This window comes from Trichosporon asahii, assembly GCF_000293215.1.
Source record: "Trichosporon asahii var. asahii CBS 2479 unplaced genomic scaffold scaffold00005, whole genome shotgun sequence".
NCBI classification, from domain to species: Eukaryota; Fungi; Basidiomycota; class Tremellomycetes; order Trichosporonales; family Trichosporonaceae; genus Trichosporon; species Trichosporon asahii.
In genome coordinates, this window is record NW_014040919.1 from 549,600 (window position 1) to 567,257 (window position 17,658).

A 17,658-nucleotide genomic window follows, 5' to 3' on the forward strand; every position below is an offset into this window, starting at 1 on the left:
GGGCCGCGGCTGCCTCACCAGACATCGGGACGAGTGGAGCCATGCGAGCAGAACAGCATCGGGAGCAAGGACCACCCGCCTTGCTGCGGACGACATAAGGCAGCCTTAGTCGTTCTGCTCGAGACCTGCGCCGTCGCCTCGCGCTCGAGCCCCTTGGCTTGTCGTCGGACGCCGCATCGGAGCGAGCATGAAATTAGCGTCGCCGGTCAGTCCCGTTAGTTCATGCGCGCCAGTGTTGGGACGAGGCCGGGTCGTTTTGATGCGTTGGGAGGCAGTAGCAGGATGGGCCGCGAAGGAGCCGACAGACAGTGATGTGATAGAGCGAAGATCAATTCAACCAGTCAAGTGGGGCGAACGTCCTGATCCTCTCGCCCCTGTCAACCGTGGGAAGATACGACAGTTCCCTCCACCAGCCGAAGGCTGTTCGCGGCCCCTCGTTGGGTGAGCTATCCTCCTCGGAGTCCGGAACAGAATACAATGCAGAGAGTCCTATCTATGCGAGGGGAAAGTTACAACAGTGTCTTATTCGATGTATCTGAGATGCTCCGGCGCGCCGAATCTGAACGGCTTGGCCTTGAGCTGCTTGTTCGCGCGCATCTGCGCGAGATGCCACTGGATCCAGTACATCTGCTCGTGTTCGCGGAGGTACCTGCTTCCGTGGAACGAGTGGAGGACGACCTCGCGAGAGAGGAGGCCGAGTTTGCGCCTGTCTTCGGCAAACTTGTAGAAGCGCTGCGTGAGCTTCTCGACGTCCTCGCCTGGCGTGATGACATCGGGAAGTGGGGGACCCTCGCCGTAGTCGGTGAACTTGGCCCATGGGCCGGACATGGACAGGATCGCGATCTGTGCGCGCGCCAGTCCAAGCGCGTCGTTGGGAGGGACGACCTCGCCGTAACGCTGCTCAGGGTTTGCAGGGTCGGTGAGCACGAGCGCCGTGGCGCCGACCTCGGTCGCGACAATGGGCACGCCGGCAAGCGCCGCCTCGCCAATGGCGAGCGGTAGACCCTCGGAAATGGATGAGTTCATGAACAGCCACGCGTCCTTCAGGACCTCGCTCGGTTTTCCGAAACCCGCGAGCACGACGTGTTCGGTCAGGTTGTTGTCGACGATGAGCTTCTCCATCTCGAGGCAGTAAGACGGCTGCCTGTCCTTGGCGCCGTAGACGACGAGGCGGTAGTCCTTGAAGCCAAACTTGTTGATGATGATGTCGGCAGCCTGAATCGCGACCTTGACGCCCTTGATGAACTGCACGTTGGAGAGCATCACCACAGTGGGGATCTCGGTGCGCACCTTGTCGACTGGCGTGAAGGACTCCATGTTCGAGATACCGTTGACGATCGGGTCGATCTTGCGGTGGAACGTGTTGCGGGCGCAAATGCGCGAGCCGTCCGAGCCGAGCTCGGTCTCCCACATCGGGTTGAACAGCGACGCACAGGGGAGGATAACGTCGGCGTGGAAGTAGGCGAGGCGGGTCGCGACGCCGATGCCGGCGAGGAGCATGTTCTGCACGGCGACGGGGAGCTGACACTGGGCGACCGAGAAGTTGAGACACGACTCGCGCCACAGGATCGCGTGATCCCAGATGCCGAAGGTCACGCCGCGGCGGTACTTGAGCACCATACCGAAGAGCGAGGAGATGCCGTGGTGCGTGCTCTGGAAGACGCGGGGGCAGCGCTCTGGCACGCCGACCGAGAAGATGAAGAAGTAAGCGAGGTAGATGTACAGCGCTTGGCGGAAGTCGAACATAGACGGGCGAGAGATGTCGAAGCACTCGGTCGGGTCGGCGATGTTGGGGTCGTCGTACGAGCGCATCCACGCCGCAATCCACGCCTGCTCGACCTCGGGCGAGCGCCAGGTGAGGGTGTAGTCCTTGAGCTCATAGTACTTGCCGAACGAGAGGAAAACGTTGGAGAGGTGGAGCAGGTCGTCGTAGCCGAGACGCTTCATCCGGCAGCCCTTGACGAAGGCGTCGAGCAGCGGCACGAAGGTGCCCACGATGTCGCGATCCAGGTCAGTGTCCTGCACCTTGGCGTCGACTTGGGACTCGAGGTAGTTGTCGATGACACCGTGGCGGGCGGTTCCACCATCGAGGCCCCAGAGCGGGAGCAGCTTGAGCGACTGCACCGACTTCTCGACCTGGAAGCGGGGGATACCGTAATCGTTGGCACACTCGGCGAGGACGTGGTTGCGAATAGTGCTGTGGCCGTTGACGAGGTCGCGACGACAGTTGGACACACCTCCCGGCGCGACAGGCCAGCATCCAATGTCGTTGAAGATGACCGAGATGCGGTCGTGCGTGTCGTGGTAGCAGTCCTGGGGGCGGGAGGTAACCGCGTTCGCGTCCTGCGCGAGACCCATGGCGTAGAGGTCGGACGTGCGAATAGCCAGCAGGGTCTTCTCGGACACATCCGTCTCGATGTCGATGGCGCTGACGATCTGGCTGATGTTCTCGTCGAGCAGCTTGCGAGCTTCTGGGAGACGTCCGCGGTCGCGCGCGCGCCAATAAGGGCGCAGCAGCGGCTCCTCACGCAGAATGATCTCGTCGACAGTGCAAGCCGTGACAGCGTCGAGGTCCGTGTTCTGAAGCCACTGGTTCCAGAGCTCGGTACGGACACGCCAGGTAGGGACGGGAGTGTACTTCCTCCTGCGCCAGAGGGAGAGCCAGCGAGCGGGGTGCAGCGACTTCTTGTTCGTGCGCGCGTACGCGCGCATCTGGCCCAGCTGAAGCGCCGAGTGCTCGTTGAGGAGATCGTCCGCCTCGAAGCTGTGGTTGCTCGGCATCGAGAGCAGCACCTTCTCGCCCGGCCAGCACTCGGGTGCCTCGGTCAGCGCCGTGCGCCGCCCATTGCCCTCCTCGAGGTACGTTGTAGCGACGGGGTCGCGGCGGTGCGAGTAGTCGAACTCGGTCGTGTATGTGCGTCCCTGGATGCGGCGGACGATGAGGCCAACAGTCTTGGACGGTACCCACGTGTAGTCCTCTGTGTCGATGGGGTTGCCCCAGAATACGCTGAGCGAGTCGCCGCCTCGGCTGTAATCGGCACGAAGCAGGTGCGAGCCACCAGTGTTCCCCTTCTTGTAGTGGTACTTGAACGTGAGGTCCGTGCGCTCACCGAGCGTGAGGTTGCCGCGGAGCACGCGGCCCTTCTTGTCGTAGTAGCCCACGGAGTGAAGGTCGGCGTTCGTGACTTCGACGCTGGTCGGACGGCGCGAGGGACGTCCCCTCTTCTCACGAGCAGGGTAGTGGTACGTGACCATCGCGGCACCGCCCTCAGAGCGGTACATCAGACGGAAGTCGCGGTCGTAGCTCGCAACGAAGAGCGGCGTACCCTTGGCAGGGTCGTACTCGTGCAGCCCGTCCCAGCCCTGGAGAGACATGGAACCGTCGTCCTCGACGGCCGCGAAGCCAGTGACAAAGCGGCGTGTGAGCTCAACAACGATGCGGTTGCGGTTGATCTTGCGGCGCGCGCCCTTGGTAGCGAGGCGAGCAATACGCGCGAGCGCTGGGCGGTGGTAGAGCAAGATCCAGTAGACGAAGAACTTCTGCACGCTCCAGCAGCACTTCCAGATGCCTAGGACAATGGCGATGGGCACGCGCTTGCCGTGGAGAAGGTAGTAGATCTCGCGCTCGATGTTGGAACCTCCACCACTGATGATGGCAATCCACTTGACCGCGTCATACGGGAACAGCTGGAGGCGCTTCCAGAACGCAGGCTTGCGGTCCTGCACGATGGGGACGGACATGAGGCGCGCGGGGCCCTCGTAGTCCTGCGGGTTTGCGTAGCCGAGCAAGTGGACTGCGTTCTGGTACAGCGCGACGTTGAGCTCGACGCCAAAGTCGGCCGTCTGCACGTCAACATCATCGTGGGAGCACCAGCTGGTGAACGCGGCGGAGAACTTGGCCGGCTCGCCCTCGATACGCGCGATAATGGCTGCACGCGCGTCGGGAGGCATGTGCTGCCACTCGGTATCGACGTCGCGGCCCAGACACAGGGCACGCATCAGGTCCTTGCGCGACTTGCGCGGGAGCGCGCCAAGCGCCTCCACATCCACCTGGCCCAGGTCCGTCTGCAGGCGCACGCTCAGAATTCCGTTCAGGAGGCACTCGGCATGGAGCGCCTGCGAGTCGGTAAGGCCGAGCTGGACGTGCGCGACGTGGTAGACGATGCACTCGGCGACGATGTTGGGCAGCATTGTGTGGGTGATGTCCATCTGGGAGAAGCACACTGCGATGTGGAGGCCGAGGTTGCGGCGGTACGAGATAGAGAAGAACTCGCCGAGACCCGCCGAGTCGAACTGGTCACGAGGCAGCACGCCGACAGTCATGCGGCCGCCGGTCCACATGTTGAGTGCCTCCTGCATTACACGCGTTGACCACGATGTACGACCTCTCGCGCTGTTCAGGGCCGTGACGAGGATGCGGCTGACGTGAGAGCTGGTCGCGGTGCCATCCGAGTGCCAGAGTGTTGCCTGCGTGAACTTCTTCGGAAGCTCAGACTTGCAAGCCGGCTTGCGCGCGGTGGGCAGCGTCATGAGGCGGGGCTGGACGTAGACCGGGTCGGGGTTCTCGTTCGTGGGCGAGAGCAATGGAGATGCGGAGCCAAACCAGTCCTTGATCGTGAAGAGGGAGGTGCCGAGCGCAGCCATACCGGCGGCAAAGTTCTGGCAGATGATGTCGTTGTACAGGAACCCGCACGTCCAGGGAAGGGCGTGTAGGAGGACGCCGATGAGGAAACCGATGGCCGCCGAGTACAGGATGATGCGGACGTGGACGGCCACGTTAGTCGTGAAGCACCTGTTGAACTGGAACAGGAGACAGCACGAGTAGCCGAACATGTACATGTAGAACATGATCACGGTCTTGTAGTTGTCGACGAACAGCCACATGAGGATCGTCATGGAGCCGAAGACGAGCGATACCTTGCCGGCGACGTCGGCGAGGGCTTGGAGCATGCAATCTTTGCGCTTGCGGTCAGTCTCGCGGGCGACGCGCTGGGCGTGCGCGAGGTCGAGGAGTTTCTCCTGGGACAGGTCGTCGCGGATGGACCAATACTTGAACAGCGTCGCGTCGAGGACCATGGAGCCGAGACAGAAGTAGACGATGCAGAAACAGAAGGCGTAGCGCGAGCGCAGGTCGAGGTAGATGGAGGGATACGGCTTGCGCGCGCCCATGACGAGCATGATCCAACGGTCGAGGAGAGCGACGAGGAACAGGCCGAGGTTCTGTCCGAGATCGTACCGGGCCACGCGGAAGAGGGCCATGACGCTGTGGTCCTTCAGGCCACGAGAGAGCTGGCGCTGCTGAGAGATTGCCTCACCGAGCGCGGTGAACCAGGCAGTTGTGAAGGGCTCGGGCTGGGAGCCACCGCCCTTCTTGAACAACCAGGCGACATAGGGCATACCACGCGCGACCTTGCCGACAAGCGGGTCCTTTACCATGTCGGCGTCGCGGCGGCGGTAGGACGCGATGGCAGCAACGAACGCGGAGCGCGCCTGCGCGGCCACGTCGTCCGCCTTCTTCTCAACCGCCACCTTGGAGGTGTACCAGTCCGTTATGTCCTGGGCTTTGAAGTCGGGGATGTTCTTCATCCAGGCGCTCCACTGGTGGCAGAGACGGCGGTAGCGTAGAAGAGCAACGACGAGGAATCCGTACATGACCGGGAGGTAGATCTCGAGGTCATGTCCGTTGACGAGAGAGGAGAGAAGGGGCGAGATGAAGAGGATTGGGAACGTCTGAAGGAATACGTTGCGGCCCGACGGGAGGGGAGAGCCGTGCTGGTGCATCGTGCTCATGATGCCGAGCAAGTTGAGGTAGGTCGAGATACCAATGAGGTAGGCGGCGAAGACGAAGCCGGAGGCGACAGAGACAGAGACCGCAAAGCCAATACAGCCGAAAACGGAGACAATAACGGCGAGGACGAAGCCACCAGCAAGACGCTGGACGTGGAAGAGGATGATGTTGTCATAAGCGTAATGCGGGAGGTAGTGAGATCCGGCGCTGCCGACCCAGCCCGTAACACCGGCGGTAAGGAGGAGAGCAGTGAGAAGCGCGTATCCGGCGGCCTGCACCATGTCGGTGTCCATATAGGCCGTCATGAAGAGCCCGCGTCCAACAAAGGTGAGAAGGATAACGTCGACGATGGCGGGAGCACAGAAGATGCTCATCGCGCTCGCGGCGGCGAAGCGCATGCGCCAGACAGTGAAGCGCTCGAACAAGCTCAGCTTGGCGTCGACGCTGCTCTCCGCGAGCATCTGGAGGATCGCCTCCTTGGTCTTCGGGGGCGCGTCGTCCGTAGATGCGTACATCGTCATGATCTCGTTGTTCTGCCTGTCCTCAGCCTTCGGCCCACCGAGAGCCTCGAGCTGGCCCTGGCGGCGGTGGTAGATGATATCTCCGATCTCGCGGGGCACGACGCCAAAGTAGTTCTCGCACTGCGAGCCGAGCGTCCAGAGCTCGGAGAAGACGGCAGCCTGGTCCGCCTGCTGCAGGAAGACGGGACAGCGGTCTACACTCTCGAGGTAGACATCCTCGAAGGCGGCGCGGCGGAGACAGGTGAAGAAGATGAGCGCGAAGAGGTCGGCCTGGACGTCAACGCGCTCGCCGGAGCCGGGCGGAGCTGGCTCGCGACCGTAGACGTGGAGGAGAGCCTTTGAGAGTGTCTTCAGCGTCTTGTGCTGGCCCTTGTATAGCGAGTCGATCATGACGTCGTCGATAACGTGGTACAGCTTCATGAGGTCCGCGATGAGGGGCAGGCGCACGGCGCCGGCGCGCGCGTGCTGCTCGAGCCTGAGACAGAGGATCTCGAGCATGCTCATGCTGCCGTCGAGGGCGCGGCGGGCGACCATGTTCATCCATGTTGTCTTGCTCGTCCCATCCATGAGAAGCTCAGTCGCGAAGGCGCGGATCGGGGCGCCGAAAGGCGTGTCATCGCCGCTCAGCCTGAGCTGCTGGAGAATAAGGAGGAGCTCGGCGGTGCTGGCGCCCTCGAGGGCGGTGCGGACCGTGTTGGGGAGGCCACTCGGGTGTCCTCCGCCGGTGAGGTTCTCGAGGACGACCTCGTGGATAAGGCGCGTGACGCGTGATCGCCCATGGTGCGCGAGCCAGGTGTGGAGGACGACAGCGGCGTCATTCGGCGCCGACTGGGAGATGAAGATGTCGAAAACGGGGTTCGGGGACGGATCCGCCGGGTCGTGCCTGGGCGCGCACACGCCCCAGAACGCGGCGTTTGCATCCGGAGCCCGGAATCCCGAATGCAGTCCCTTGTGGATACGGATAGTCCGCGTACTCAGGCCGTGGATCAGCTCGTGCAGGAGAATATCGGCGTTCGGGTCACCGGCGAGAGAGCGTAGCTGCGACAGGATCGCCTGCTCCTCGGCGTTCTGCACGGGGTAGAGCATACCGAGCGCGCGGAGCTGAGACTGCTCGGCCACAATCGCGGCGTAGTGTCCCTCATGCGGCTCGGAGCAGAGCGGGAAGCATCCGTGCTCGCTCAGCTGAGCGCCGTCCGTGCCCTGCGTCCAAAAGTCGGCCTCGCGGTACGCTGCCATGTACTCTGGCGCAGGCACGAGCTGAGGCACCTCATACTGCAGTCTGGCAAGTTCCTCAGGGAGGTCCTTCTCGACGAGACAGTCTCCAACGCCGGGGATGACCCTCTCGATGACAGCAAGCGGGAGGTGTGTCGGCTCGCCAGCCGGTGTGAGTTCCACGGGGCGCGAGTCTGACGCCCATGAGCGCTGTAGGTCCACAATCTCCGGTCGACGAAGGTACTCGAATCCACCAATTGTGCGGGTGCTAGTGGGCGCGGAGCCGAGCAGACGTGGGCGGTGCTCGAAGACAGCGCCGTAGTGCTCGGCGATCTTGATCGCGCGACGGATGACGGCGGGATGCGGCCGGTTCTCCCATTGATCCAGGAAGCCGACGAAGAACTCGGGCCGGTTCTGGCGCTCGCGCGCGCAGTCAGCCATCAGGTCGCGGAGCGGGCGGGCCTGGAAGAAGTCCCTCGGCTCGCCAGAGGGCAGAATGCACGCGTTCTCGACGATGAGACCGGCAGGGAGCTCGAGGTTCAGCTCGTTCAGGGCGGGATGCTGCTCGTGGATGCACACGATGCTCGAGACGCCGCGATAGTGCAGCGCGTCCACCAGTGAGTCGATCTCCTCTGCGGTCGAGCGTGGTGCGACGCGCAAGGCAAAGCCGTTCAGCTCCAGCTCCACGAAGCGGTCAAGTAGGTCAACGACAGTGTCGCCGAGATTGGCTAGTGAGAGGGCGTCGTCGGTCAGGTCCTCGAGGTCAACGGCGCCAAGCTTCATCTTCTGCGGCCCGTTCCCGGCGCTCCACTCGCTCCCCGGCCGAGGGGAGTAGAGGGTGTGGCTCCAGTCCGAGCTGGGTGCATGGGTGAGGCGCGGAGCGCCGCTCCAGTCTCCGCTGGCACCGATGCGAGGGCTGCCGCGGACACTGGTGCCCCAGGTATGGCTCATGTCTGAAGGTGTCATAGCCGGACTTCCCGGCAGCTGCGGCGAGCCGGTTAGCATCTCGCGCGAGTCGCGTTTCGGCATGTGCAGGGGGAAGACGACGAAGTCGGCCTTGTTCGTCTCGGCATAGTCGAGGTCGAAGTCGAAGTCACTCAGGACGGTGAACGACTTGGTGTTCTTCAGTGAACCGCGGAGAGAGAGGTTGGCGAATGAATCGCGGTGAGACAGCACGGTGCTGTCATCGTCCCGGTTTCTGCGGAACGAGAAGGCTCCGCGCGCTTGCTGCGTGAAGCGACGCAGGCTGACGGTGTTGTAGGTGCCCAACGAGGACTCGGAGGGTGCGTACGAGGGATGCGAGTGGTGGCCCAGGCTGGACGGCGCCGTGTGGCCATGCGATGAGGGAGGCTGGCTGTCGGAGAAGCGGGTCGCGAATGACAACCGCGTGCCGTAGCTCGTCTGGCGGGAATGCGTTGGAGTATGCCTCCGGGACGCCATCGACATGCGCGCCGCTTTTCGATCTCGCTCCTTCTCGCTCTCTTTCGGTTTCGTCCGTACGGGCTGATAGTCTTTCGGCCGTCGCTGTCTCTTGATCAATCTGTACAGGCCATACAGGATGATGGGGATGCAGAAGGTGACAGCCGCGAACACTATGCTGAAGCCCTGGTACCAGTGCGCCAGGCGGCGGTCGGAGGGTAGGATCGCATTGCAGAAGACCTCGAACCCGTTGACAGTGCAGTTTGTGACGCCGCCGGACTCCTCGAAGCCGGGCTGGAAGAAGGTCGCCATAGTCGCTGGTCGCTGTGAGCGTCGGGTCTCGGTCTCACTCGGCGGTCAGGCTGGCGGTAATTGGGGGGTAGAATGGAAGAGAAGAAGGTTAAAGGAGGGAGAGGATATGGTACAGGCGAGGAGTGTCGAAGGGGAGAGGTGGTCGAGGGAGTGGAGGTCGGAGGTCGGTCCCCTTGGTCTTGGGAGTCCAAGAAAAGAATGTGGGTAAAGTTGGAGATTGTTGTGAAGTGCGATCGCAAAGTCTTGTCAGCTGGTCAAGCCTGACCCGGCGGAGTGCGGAGGCAGGAAGGAGAGCAGGTGATCGTGATCGCTGGTGCATACCGTCGGCATCCCAGCTGGTCAGGAGCGACCACAGCCACCCCCGCGCTGAGACAGTCGCAAGCCCTCAGCAAGCTCTGCTCGCCGGGGATTGCAGGCCGAGTGACTCCCCCTCGCTCGCACACGGGAGTATGCAGGCGGCGTCGTGAGCGCCGCCAGGGGAGCGATGGGCCCGATGGGGGCAATAGAGGGCTCAAGGTTGTTGACATAACCATGTCTGGATCCGAGGGACTGGCACCAGGAACGACCCACCGCCGTCGCAGGGTCTGGCAGTTCGCGAGTGCGACCCCGGATGAAGGCACGGGCAGCTCCCAGAGACACTCCCTGGCTACTTCCAATGTTCCCACAGCCACACCTGTTTTGCGCGAGCAGATGTGATCGCTTCGGTGCGGCCCTTGAGCTGGCATTCCTGCATTGAACGACGCGGCATGCCCAGCCTATGATCAGCCAGAGCCCAGCCGGACCTGCCGTTACACCGAACCAGGTCCGGGGGCGTCCTTTAGCGTCCACTATGCTTCTGACTTCGAGCAAGCATGGCCGCCGCAGACGTTTCGACCAACGCTGTCCCGCACCCCGGTGAGAACCCTAAACCCACAGTGCACACGGTGCACGGCCAAGGTGAGCGGTGAGCCGATATGGATGCCGAGGGCGGTCAGCACCTCGACGACGACGCCATGCACGGTGGTCCTTCTGCCCTTCTGCTCCCCTGGTGTGCCTGCTTGCTCACTATTGACGAAGATTCCGGGCTAGGGGAGGAAAGGGGACGAAGGGGAGACCAAGGGGAAGCCCAAGGGGGTGAAAAAGAGACAAGGGAACGCTTTCCCCTGTCCGCTGGACCGTTGCCCTGAGGAGCTGTCATCCACGGTGGAGAGATCAGATTTTGACCATTTCACTGTTTTCAGCGATATAATTCAGTCGCTGCCGTGGGCTGCAATTCACTTCCCTCTGCATTCCCTCAGATCGCGATCTGCAGTCGCCCAGATGCACAGAATCAGATGCAAGGGGGACGATCCTCGGCGCCATGGCCGGGGATCAGCCCATCGCTTGCAGAATGTTGGAGCTTGCCGGATGGGTGGATATGGCGGTGCGTGTAAGCGCTCATCAATGCAAGGAACGCATGCAGGTACGCGCTATGCAGGTACGAAACGAGCACTTTCGCGGGCTGGCTGGTATTTGCTACACCTTGGTTGACAATTACAATGCATTTGCACGGGAAAAGCAAGCTCAGCCTCGCCATTCTGACCGGGACGTGAGGGACGTGTGGGTTGAGCTGGTAGCTCGAGTGAATCGCATTCGGACGGTCAGCTGGTCAAACCCAGCGACCAACGGTCAGCCTGCCAGCCAACCGCGCGAGGACGATAACATCGCAAAGTGGAAGTATCCACGACCCCACTGACGCATGACCCACTAAGCCAGCCCGCCGCTCGCCATCACGGGACGCTTTCATCTCAGTCTGTAACAAGCCCCCTGGATTCTATGGTGTATGCTTTGAGTAATTCGCATGCGTCTGAGTAATGAGAAAGAAGTCTAATGGTTGCATCGTCCGTGCAGTCCCGGGTTTTGTCTAAGTCTATGGTTATTACCCCGGTAGGGGATGTGTCGCCGCATGCACTATGCATGCGACGACGGGTGGTATTACAGTTTGCGTCGTTTTGGGGATAGTGGTAGCAGTGTTCTAGACGTTGGTTCCTTAGGGGGAAGGAAGGAGGTTTTCATTTTCGTTCGCACGCACATTGTCGTCGTCGTCGAAAAGTGCGAAAGCGATGCAAGGCGTTAGGTGATACATGATGAGAGAGAGGTCTGGCCATCGCAGCAGACACGGAAGACACGGGGTGGCACCCGAGCGCCGTAGCGACGGGTGCCGAAGGCACAGTGGTTCCCTCGCCGTTGCCCGTAGACCGCGCCGAAGGCCGCTGGTGCCCTTGCGGTGGCTGCGGCGGTGCCGTGCCGTGTGCCGTAGGCCAGCCGTGCCAACCGTGCCGTAGCGTGCCGTAGTCCGTAGGTGGTAGGTGGGGAGAGTGGAGGAGGGAGTTAGGTTCGCGGTCCGTGTGCCGTAGTACGCCGCCGGCACCAGGGCGGAGGACGACGCAAGGTTACGCTTTAAGTCTGGTCCGCGCAAGCTTGACCACGATACGGATCCGGCAGACGCTGGCAACGGCACAAGCACCGGCTTAGACGGCGCGGACGCGGGCGACAAAGCGCCACAGGTCGCGTGCGCTCTGAAGCAGGCTCTCCGTCGTCGTCCACCCGAGCTCGGCGGTGGCGCGGGCGTTGGCAGCGACACAGGAGCCGACGTCGCCCTCGCGCCTCGGGGCGAGGACGGCGGGGATCTTGCGTCCACTCGCAGCCTCGAGCGCGTCGTGCGCCTCGGCCACCGTCGTGCCAGTGCCAGTGCCCAGGTTGAAGGTGCGGAAGGGCTCGTCGACCTTGGCGTCCAGCGCAGCAATGTGCCCGCGCGCAAGGTCTGAGACGTGGATGAAGTCGCGCACCGCGGTACCGTCCCGCGTCTCCCAGTCTGAACCGAAGATCTCGAGCCGTGGGCGGTCGCCCGTCAGAACCTGAGCAAGGACAGGGAAGAGGTTCGTCGGCACGCCACGAGGGTCCTCGCCCAGGAGTCCAGAGGCGTCGCAGCCGATCGGGTTGAAGTAGCGCAGGGCGAGGATGGACCAGGACGGGTCAGAGTAGGCAAGGTCGGCGAGGATTGCCTCGCCAAAGTACTTGCTGCGGCCGTAGGGGGAAGTGAGGCCCATGGCGCCGGGAATGGCAGTGACAGTCTCGCCATCGCGCTCGTAGGTGTGGGGGTGGTGCACGACGTCCTCCTCGCGCAGCGGGACGCCCTGCTCAGCCTTGGTGCCGTAAACAGTGGCTGAGGAGGAGAAAACAAACTTCTTGATACCGTAGCTGTCGAGCGTCTTCAGCAGAGAGACGAGGCCGCACACGTTGTTCATGTAGTAGTCGAGGGGCTGGGCGATGGACTCGGAGACAGACTTGAAGGCGGCGAAGTGAATGACGCCGCTGATGCGGTAGCTGTCAAGCACAAGGCGAAGACCGGGAGAGCGGTAGTCCATCTCGTAGAACTTGAGGGCGGGAACCGTTCGCCCGTTGGCATTGCACCAGAGGGCGGCGGCCTCACGGATCGAGGAGAGGACAGTCTCAAAGGCATTGGAGAGGTCATCGACGATGACAACGTTCTTGCCGGCCTTCAGCAGCTCGAGGGCGGTGTGGGAGCCAATGAAGCCGAGACCGCCGAGGACGAGCACGTAGGCGGGACCGGGAGGAGGCGAACCCGACCCAGGCGTGGTCGGAGCAGTGGAGGCGTCCGAAAAGGAGGCGACGGAAGACGCCGAGGGGGAGTAGAATGCCATGATGGGTTTGGCTTTGGTCTACAGTTAGGATTGGGGAAGAGAGAGGCGATGCAGCCGTGTTTATAAACGCTGAAAAGGTCGACGATCTCGGCATGCAGCGTGCGAAGAACATGTGAGACCTGATGATGCACGGGAAGAGACGCTCCCTTGTTTTGGTCGCAAGGTTGGAGTGCTCATCCAGACTTGGGAGCGGCAGGATGTCCGGGAGTCGGCGTTGACCCGGTCAACCCGGCGGAGAAGTTCAGCGGCGTGGGGACCGAGAAAGTCTGAGGGAGGCGGGCCCTCCTCGCCGCCTACCTGCGCCTACTGCGACATGAGGTAAGATGTGCGGACCAACGCAGTGCAAAGCGACGCAGCATGACCCGACCCTGTGGCCAGATACAGAGTTTACAGTGTCTGCATTCCTGGCGTGCTCTGGTCCTGGGCACCTGGCACGTCTGGGTTCTTCCTGGGCACGACGTGGGACCTTGACCCGCTGGTCCGGGCTGCCCGGTCTCGTCCCGAGCATGCAAGGTGTACCTGCCCTCTGGGAGGGGTGGCCGTGGCCGCACGGCACTATGTCAGAGGTGGAGGGACCCACTACCTCTGCAACTTGACACGCACGGTGGTTGACCGCCGTGCGCTGCGTGCTTGCCTCAGCTTGCTTCAGGCATAACCGCTTATGAAACCGTGCGCTGCCAATGTCCTGAACCCGAAGGCGTCGCAGATCCACCGAGCTGGGAAGCAAAATGGATGATGTGTTTCCGCGCTGATGTTTCCTGAACTCGGTCCTGAGTGCGAGTTAGATCCCCAGCGCTCCTCAACCCCGCTTCGCTGCGCGGGGAGATCGATCTACTATGTCCCCTTTCGTCCAAATGATTATGACAGCATGGAGCGCAATGTCGGGTCTGAGCAGAACATTGCTGTGGGCTGACATCGCACCAAGCGCTGAAAACAGCAGATCCCGATCGCTGGTAAGGAGACGGCATGCCGAGACAATCCCACTCGGATCACAAGGAATGACGAACGCAAGCGACACGTCCGGCGGGGATAGCGGGATATCGTTGATTTAGGTCAACGAACGTGATATTGACTATGGGGACGTGATCGAGGCGTGCTCAGACCTCGGCCAAGAGCAAGAGAACACCTCACTAGCATCATACATGGGGCATGCGGACTGCGAGCGAGCGGCAGCACCAGGGGCTGATCATGCCACTGTGAGCACGAGGCACAGCCTGGCATTTGGAACGCACAAGTTAATCTGCAGCACTGTACCTACGCGCATGTTCTCACGGAGCGATCAACCCGGATGTACCTATACATGCAGTCAAAGCTTTAATGATCACCTGGGGTTTGCATGTGTTGTCGTGAGCGTAACAGCATGGTGGGTCGGTGTGCTGGTGGGGGTGGTTATTCACCTTTTGCAACTGTTACGGCTGAAAAGCCACACGTCAGCGAGGCTGACAAGTGTTCAGGGCAGTTCTCTGGCTCTTGGCTCTGGGTTGGCGGGGACCATTACCGGAGCCCGGTGTTTTGGTTCAGCCTTGACCTTGATTGCCGCACCCTGGCCAACTCATGAGACGTGGGTAGGCATAGGGAGCGGAGGAGAAGGGCTCGGGAGCCTGAGCGTGAGACAAAGCTCATCTGTTGCTGCCAGTCTGGTCACTGCCTATGCCCGGACAGCGGTTGGCTTGGCTGCACTGGCTGATGTGAGCGAGCCTGCACGGGGCGCAGGGCGATCAGGTCTCGGGCGCAACCGGTGCCGAGACAGCTGCAGGAATGTCTGGGCCTGAGGACCCTGAGTGTGTCCAGAGCAGGGCTGCCGATCTCGGTGGCGTCGCGAGGGCGTCGCATATCACGGGTACCTTCCAGACCCTGAACACCTTCTGCGGCTGAGCTGAGCCAAGTCGCAAGCTTCACTGGGACATTTGGCCTCCGTGGGTCGTTTTGGCTCTGGCTCGGTTGCAAAAACTGACAAAACTGATATGGACCAGGGTATGCGCCGTTGGCGCGCGTTTCGCGTTTTGCTTGCAGCGCTAACTTGCCTCCAGCAAACCCTAAACCCACCACTGCACTAGGACTGCAGACTCGACGCTCGTCCTCAGGCTGCACAAGACCACGACTCCCACAAATGCATCCCGTGTTTCTGTCGTCACCTGTCCGAGCTACATCGAGCTGCCCCGAGCCCTCCGGTGTACGCCGCCCGTCACGCCTTCTGCATGCATTCAGTCATGCTTTTGTCTCCCTCTTACTGCTTTAACCTAGCACTTTTACGCACAGCGTGGGCCATCAGCTGGGCCACGGCGTGAGAGCATGGGGGCCGAGATACTGGTGTGCAGGTACCTGACCACTTTTGCAGGAACGATCAAAGGCACGGCGGGATGCAAGACTTGGCCAGGCACAGGCAAGCGTCAGCATCACCGCACAAAGGTTTGCAGCTAAACCCTGGTAACCAGAGGTTAAGGCACAAGAACGCGAGCAACACGTCACGACATCGAGACGCTGCTGGCTGCCGAAGAGCCCGCTGGCTGGGCCCGGCACCAGATCAGATTGCGATTGTAGTGGGTTGTGACCCACTGGCCACCTCATCGCGCAGCTCGCTCAGCGCACCGCAGCGACAGACCCGTCCCAGACACTCGGACTCGGTTTCGTCCCCGCGCCTCTGCCCTAAGCATCAACGTTAACGTTCCAGTGCACCGCATCACGCAACGTACAACGAACCACGCATCACCGATCGGCGAGCTTGCGAGCACGTCTCATTGCACTCTCCCCAGTTCGAGCCAACCTTCACGGACAGCTTAGTCATCTGGGTCTTCCAGCAGGTCCTTCCAGTAAAGCACGTTGGCACACTCCAGACGCCGGACGACCTACGACACCCTCGGACGCCTCTCCTGGACTCTCCGCAACAAGCTCAGCACTAGGTCTGAAGACCAGGAACGACGCACACGCCTTCTCGTTGAGCGCATAGAGTGTCCGCAAAGGCTCGTAGAGTTTGGCCTGAAACGCGGCCCTACACCTCCCTCTGCAAGTCCGCTGGCCGTCCTCAGTCCACCTGCCCTCACCGCTGGCCGCCTTTCATACTCCTGGAGCAGTAACCTGGCGTCCATCCTCCGCTACCGCCCGCCAACCTACTCCGCCCTCCGCCCCCAGCACCCGCAGCAAACGTGCCAGTGCGAGTCCACGAGGTGACTTCCCACCGTTCCTTGCTCATTTCGCCGTTCACGCCGACTCGGCCAGAGTTGCCAGCACGATGAAGTTGGGAAGGCTCAACCTCCACTTTGGCTCTTCACGAAAGTCCAAGACTGAGAACCTCCACCAGGGTAGTCCACCCAGTCAGCCGAGTTCATCCAGTCCTCGTACTTCGACCAGGTCTAGTAGTTCTTCCACGTCCAAACGTCACGCCGGACAGTCATCTGCTCCGCCGCAAGCTCCGACTTCGGCCTCCCCTCGACGCCACCCCGGTCTCTACTCCTCCCCCTCCGCTCGCGCCATGGCACCCACCGCAATCGTCATCCCCCTGTACATCTATCCCTCCCCCGGCGCTTGGGATCCGCTCATCCGGACAGCCAAGGCGAACCCGCTCGTGCCCTTCGTCGCGATCGTGAACCCCAACAATGGACCGGGAAACACCGTCCTCCCCGACGCATGCTACCAATCCGCGCTCGCCGAGCTCTGCATGATCCCCAACATAACCCTGCTGGGTTACGTGCACTGCGTGTGGTGCAAGCGTGACTCCCCCGAGATCGAGTCGGACATCGACACGTATGCGTGCTGGGCTGCCGAGTCGCAGGGCCGTTTCGGCGTCAGTGGCATCTTCATCGATGAGGCGCCCTGGGATCCCTGTCACCGGCCGTACATGTCCAACCTGGCGCAGTACATCCGCAAGACGTTCGAGGAGGAGACGGGCACCCCGGGACTCGTGTGCTACAACCCCGGCGTGGTCGTTGATCAGGGGTATCTCGAGGACTGTGACCTCGCCGTCGTCTTCGAGCAGAGCCACAAGGAGTGGTACGCCTACTTCCTGCGCAAGGGGCTGGTACAGATCCCCTACAACCTCAGGTCAAAGTGTGTAGCCATGGTGCACTCGTTCGGCCAGCTCGAGGGTCTGGAGCCGACTTCGCCTACATCTCCGCACTCGCCCAACTCGCCCAACTCTCCCAATCACCGCAACGGCAATGGACACGGGCACGGGCACGGCAGGCATGGCAGCATCGAGCTTGACGGGTCGCACGCCGGCGGCGTAGCCAAGGCCGCTATCGCCGTCACGGACCAGATCACGCAGCTGGGCTTCGGCGGCGTGTTCCTTACGGAGCAAGTGGGGGGATACTCACACTTCCCCGAGACCTGGGACACGGTTGCGGAACGCCTGACGCAGACGCAGACACAGGCGAGGAGTAGGAGGTTTTAGATTAGACTGTAGCCTGGTTGCTCAGTGATTGACGTGGACTGCGCACACAGGAGGCGGTCGCTGCTGCGCGCGGAGGCACGGAGGCCGGAGACATGCGGCTCCGCTGCGACGATCATCGAGGCTGACACAGCTGTGCACGGTTCCAGTGTCTTGGTACCGCGGCGGTGCGGCTGCGGATCGGCGTTGTTACATTGTGCAACGCACAGACACGAAGAGGAGATGAGGCGATGAAGTTCTATAGATAACTCGTGAAACCCTGATGCGGCTGGTGCCGCAAGGTATTTAGACCCATGACATGGACCAGGAACAAGTTAGACCGGATGCATCTGCGATTCA

General features: G+C 61.9%; 3 protein-coding genes across 3 annotated transcripts; 1 reads left to right on the top strand and 2 right to left on the bottom strand.

The window, feature by feature from the left end:
- Positions 1-522: 522 nt before the first annotated feature.
- A1Q1_05471 (uncharacterized protein) lies at positions 523-9,252 on the bottom strand (the record flags this gene model as incomplete). Its single annotated transcript, XM_014328109.1, has 1 exon — positions 523-9,252. One exon carries the CDS (start codon positions 9,250-9,252, stop codon positions 523-525), a length of 8,730 nt encoding a protein of 2,909 aa, XP_014183584.1.
- Positions 9,253-11,741: 2,489 nt separating this feature from the next.
- On the bottom strand, positions 11,742-12,935 carry A1Q1_05472 (uncharacterized protein; the record flags this gene model as incomplete). Its single annotated transcript, XM_014328110.1, has 1 exon — positions 11,742-12,935. The coding sequence occupies one exon, from the start codon at positions 12,933-12,935 to the stop codon at positions 11,742-11,744; it is 1,194 nt and encodes a 397-aa protein (XP_014183585.1).
- A 3,229-nt stretch (positions 12,936-16,164) lies between these two features.
- Positions 16,165-17,322, top strand: A1Q1_05473 (uncharacterized protein; the record flags this gene model as incomplete). Its single annotated transcript, XM_014328111.1, has 1 exon — positions 16,165-17,322. The coding sequence occupies one exon, from the start codon at positions 16,165-16,167 to the stop codon at positions 17,320-17,322; it is 1,158 nt and encodes a 385-aa protein (XP_014183586.1).
- Between the last annotated feature and the right edge of the window lie 336 nt (positions 17,323-17,658).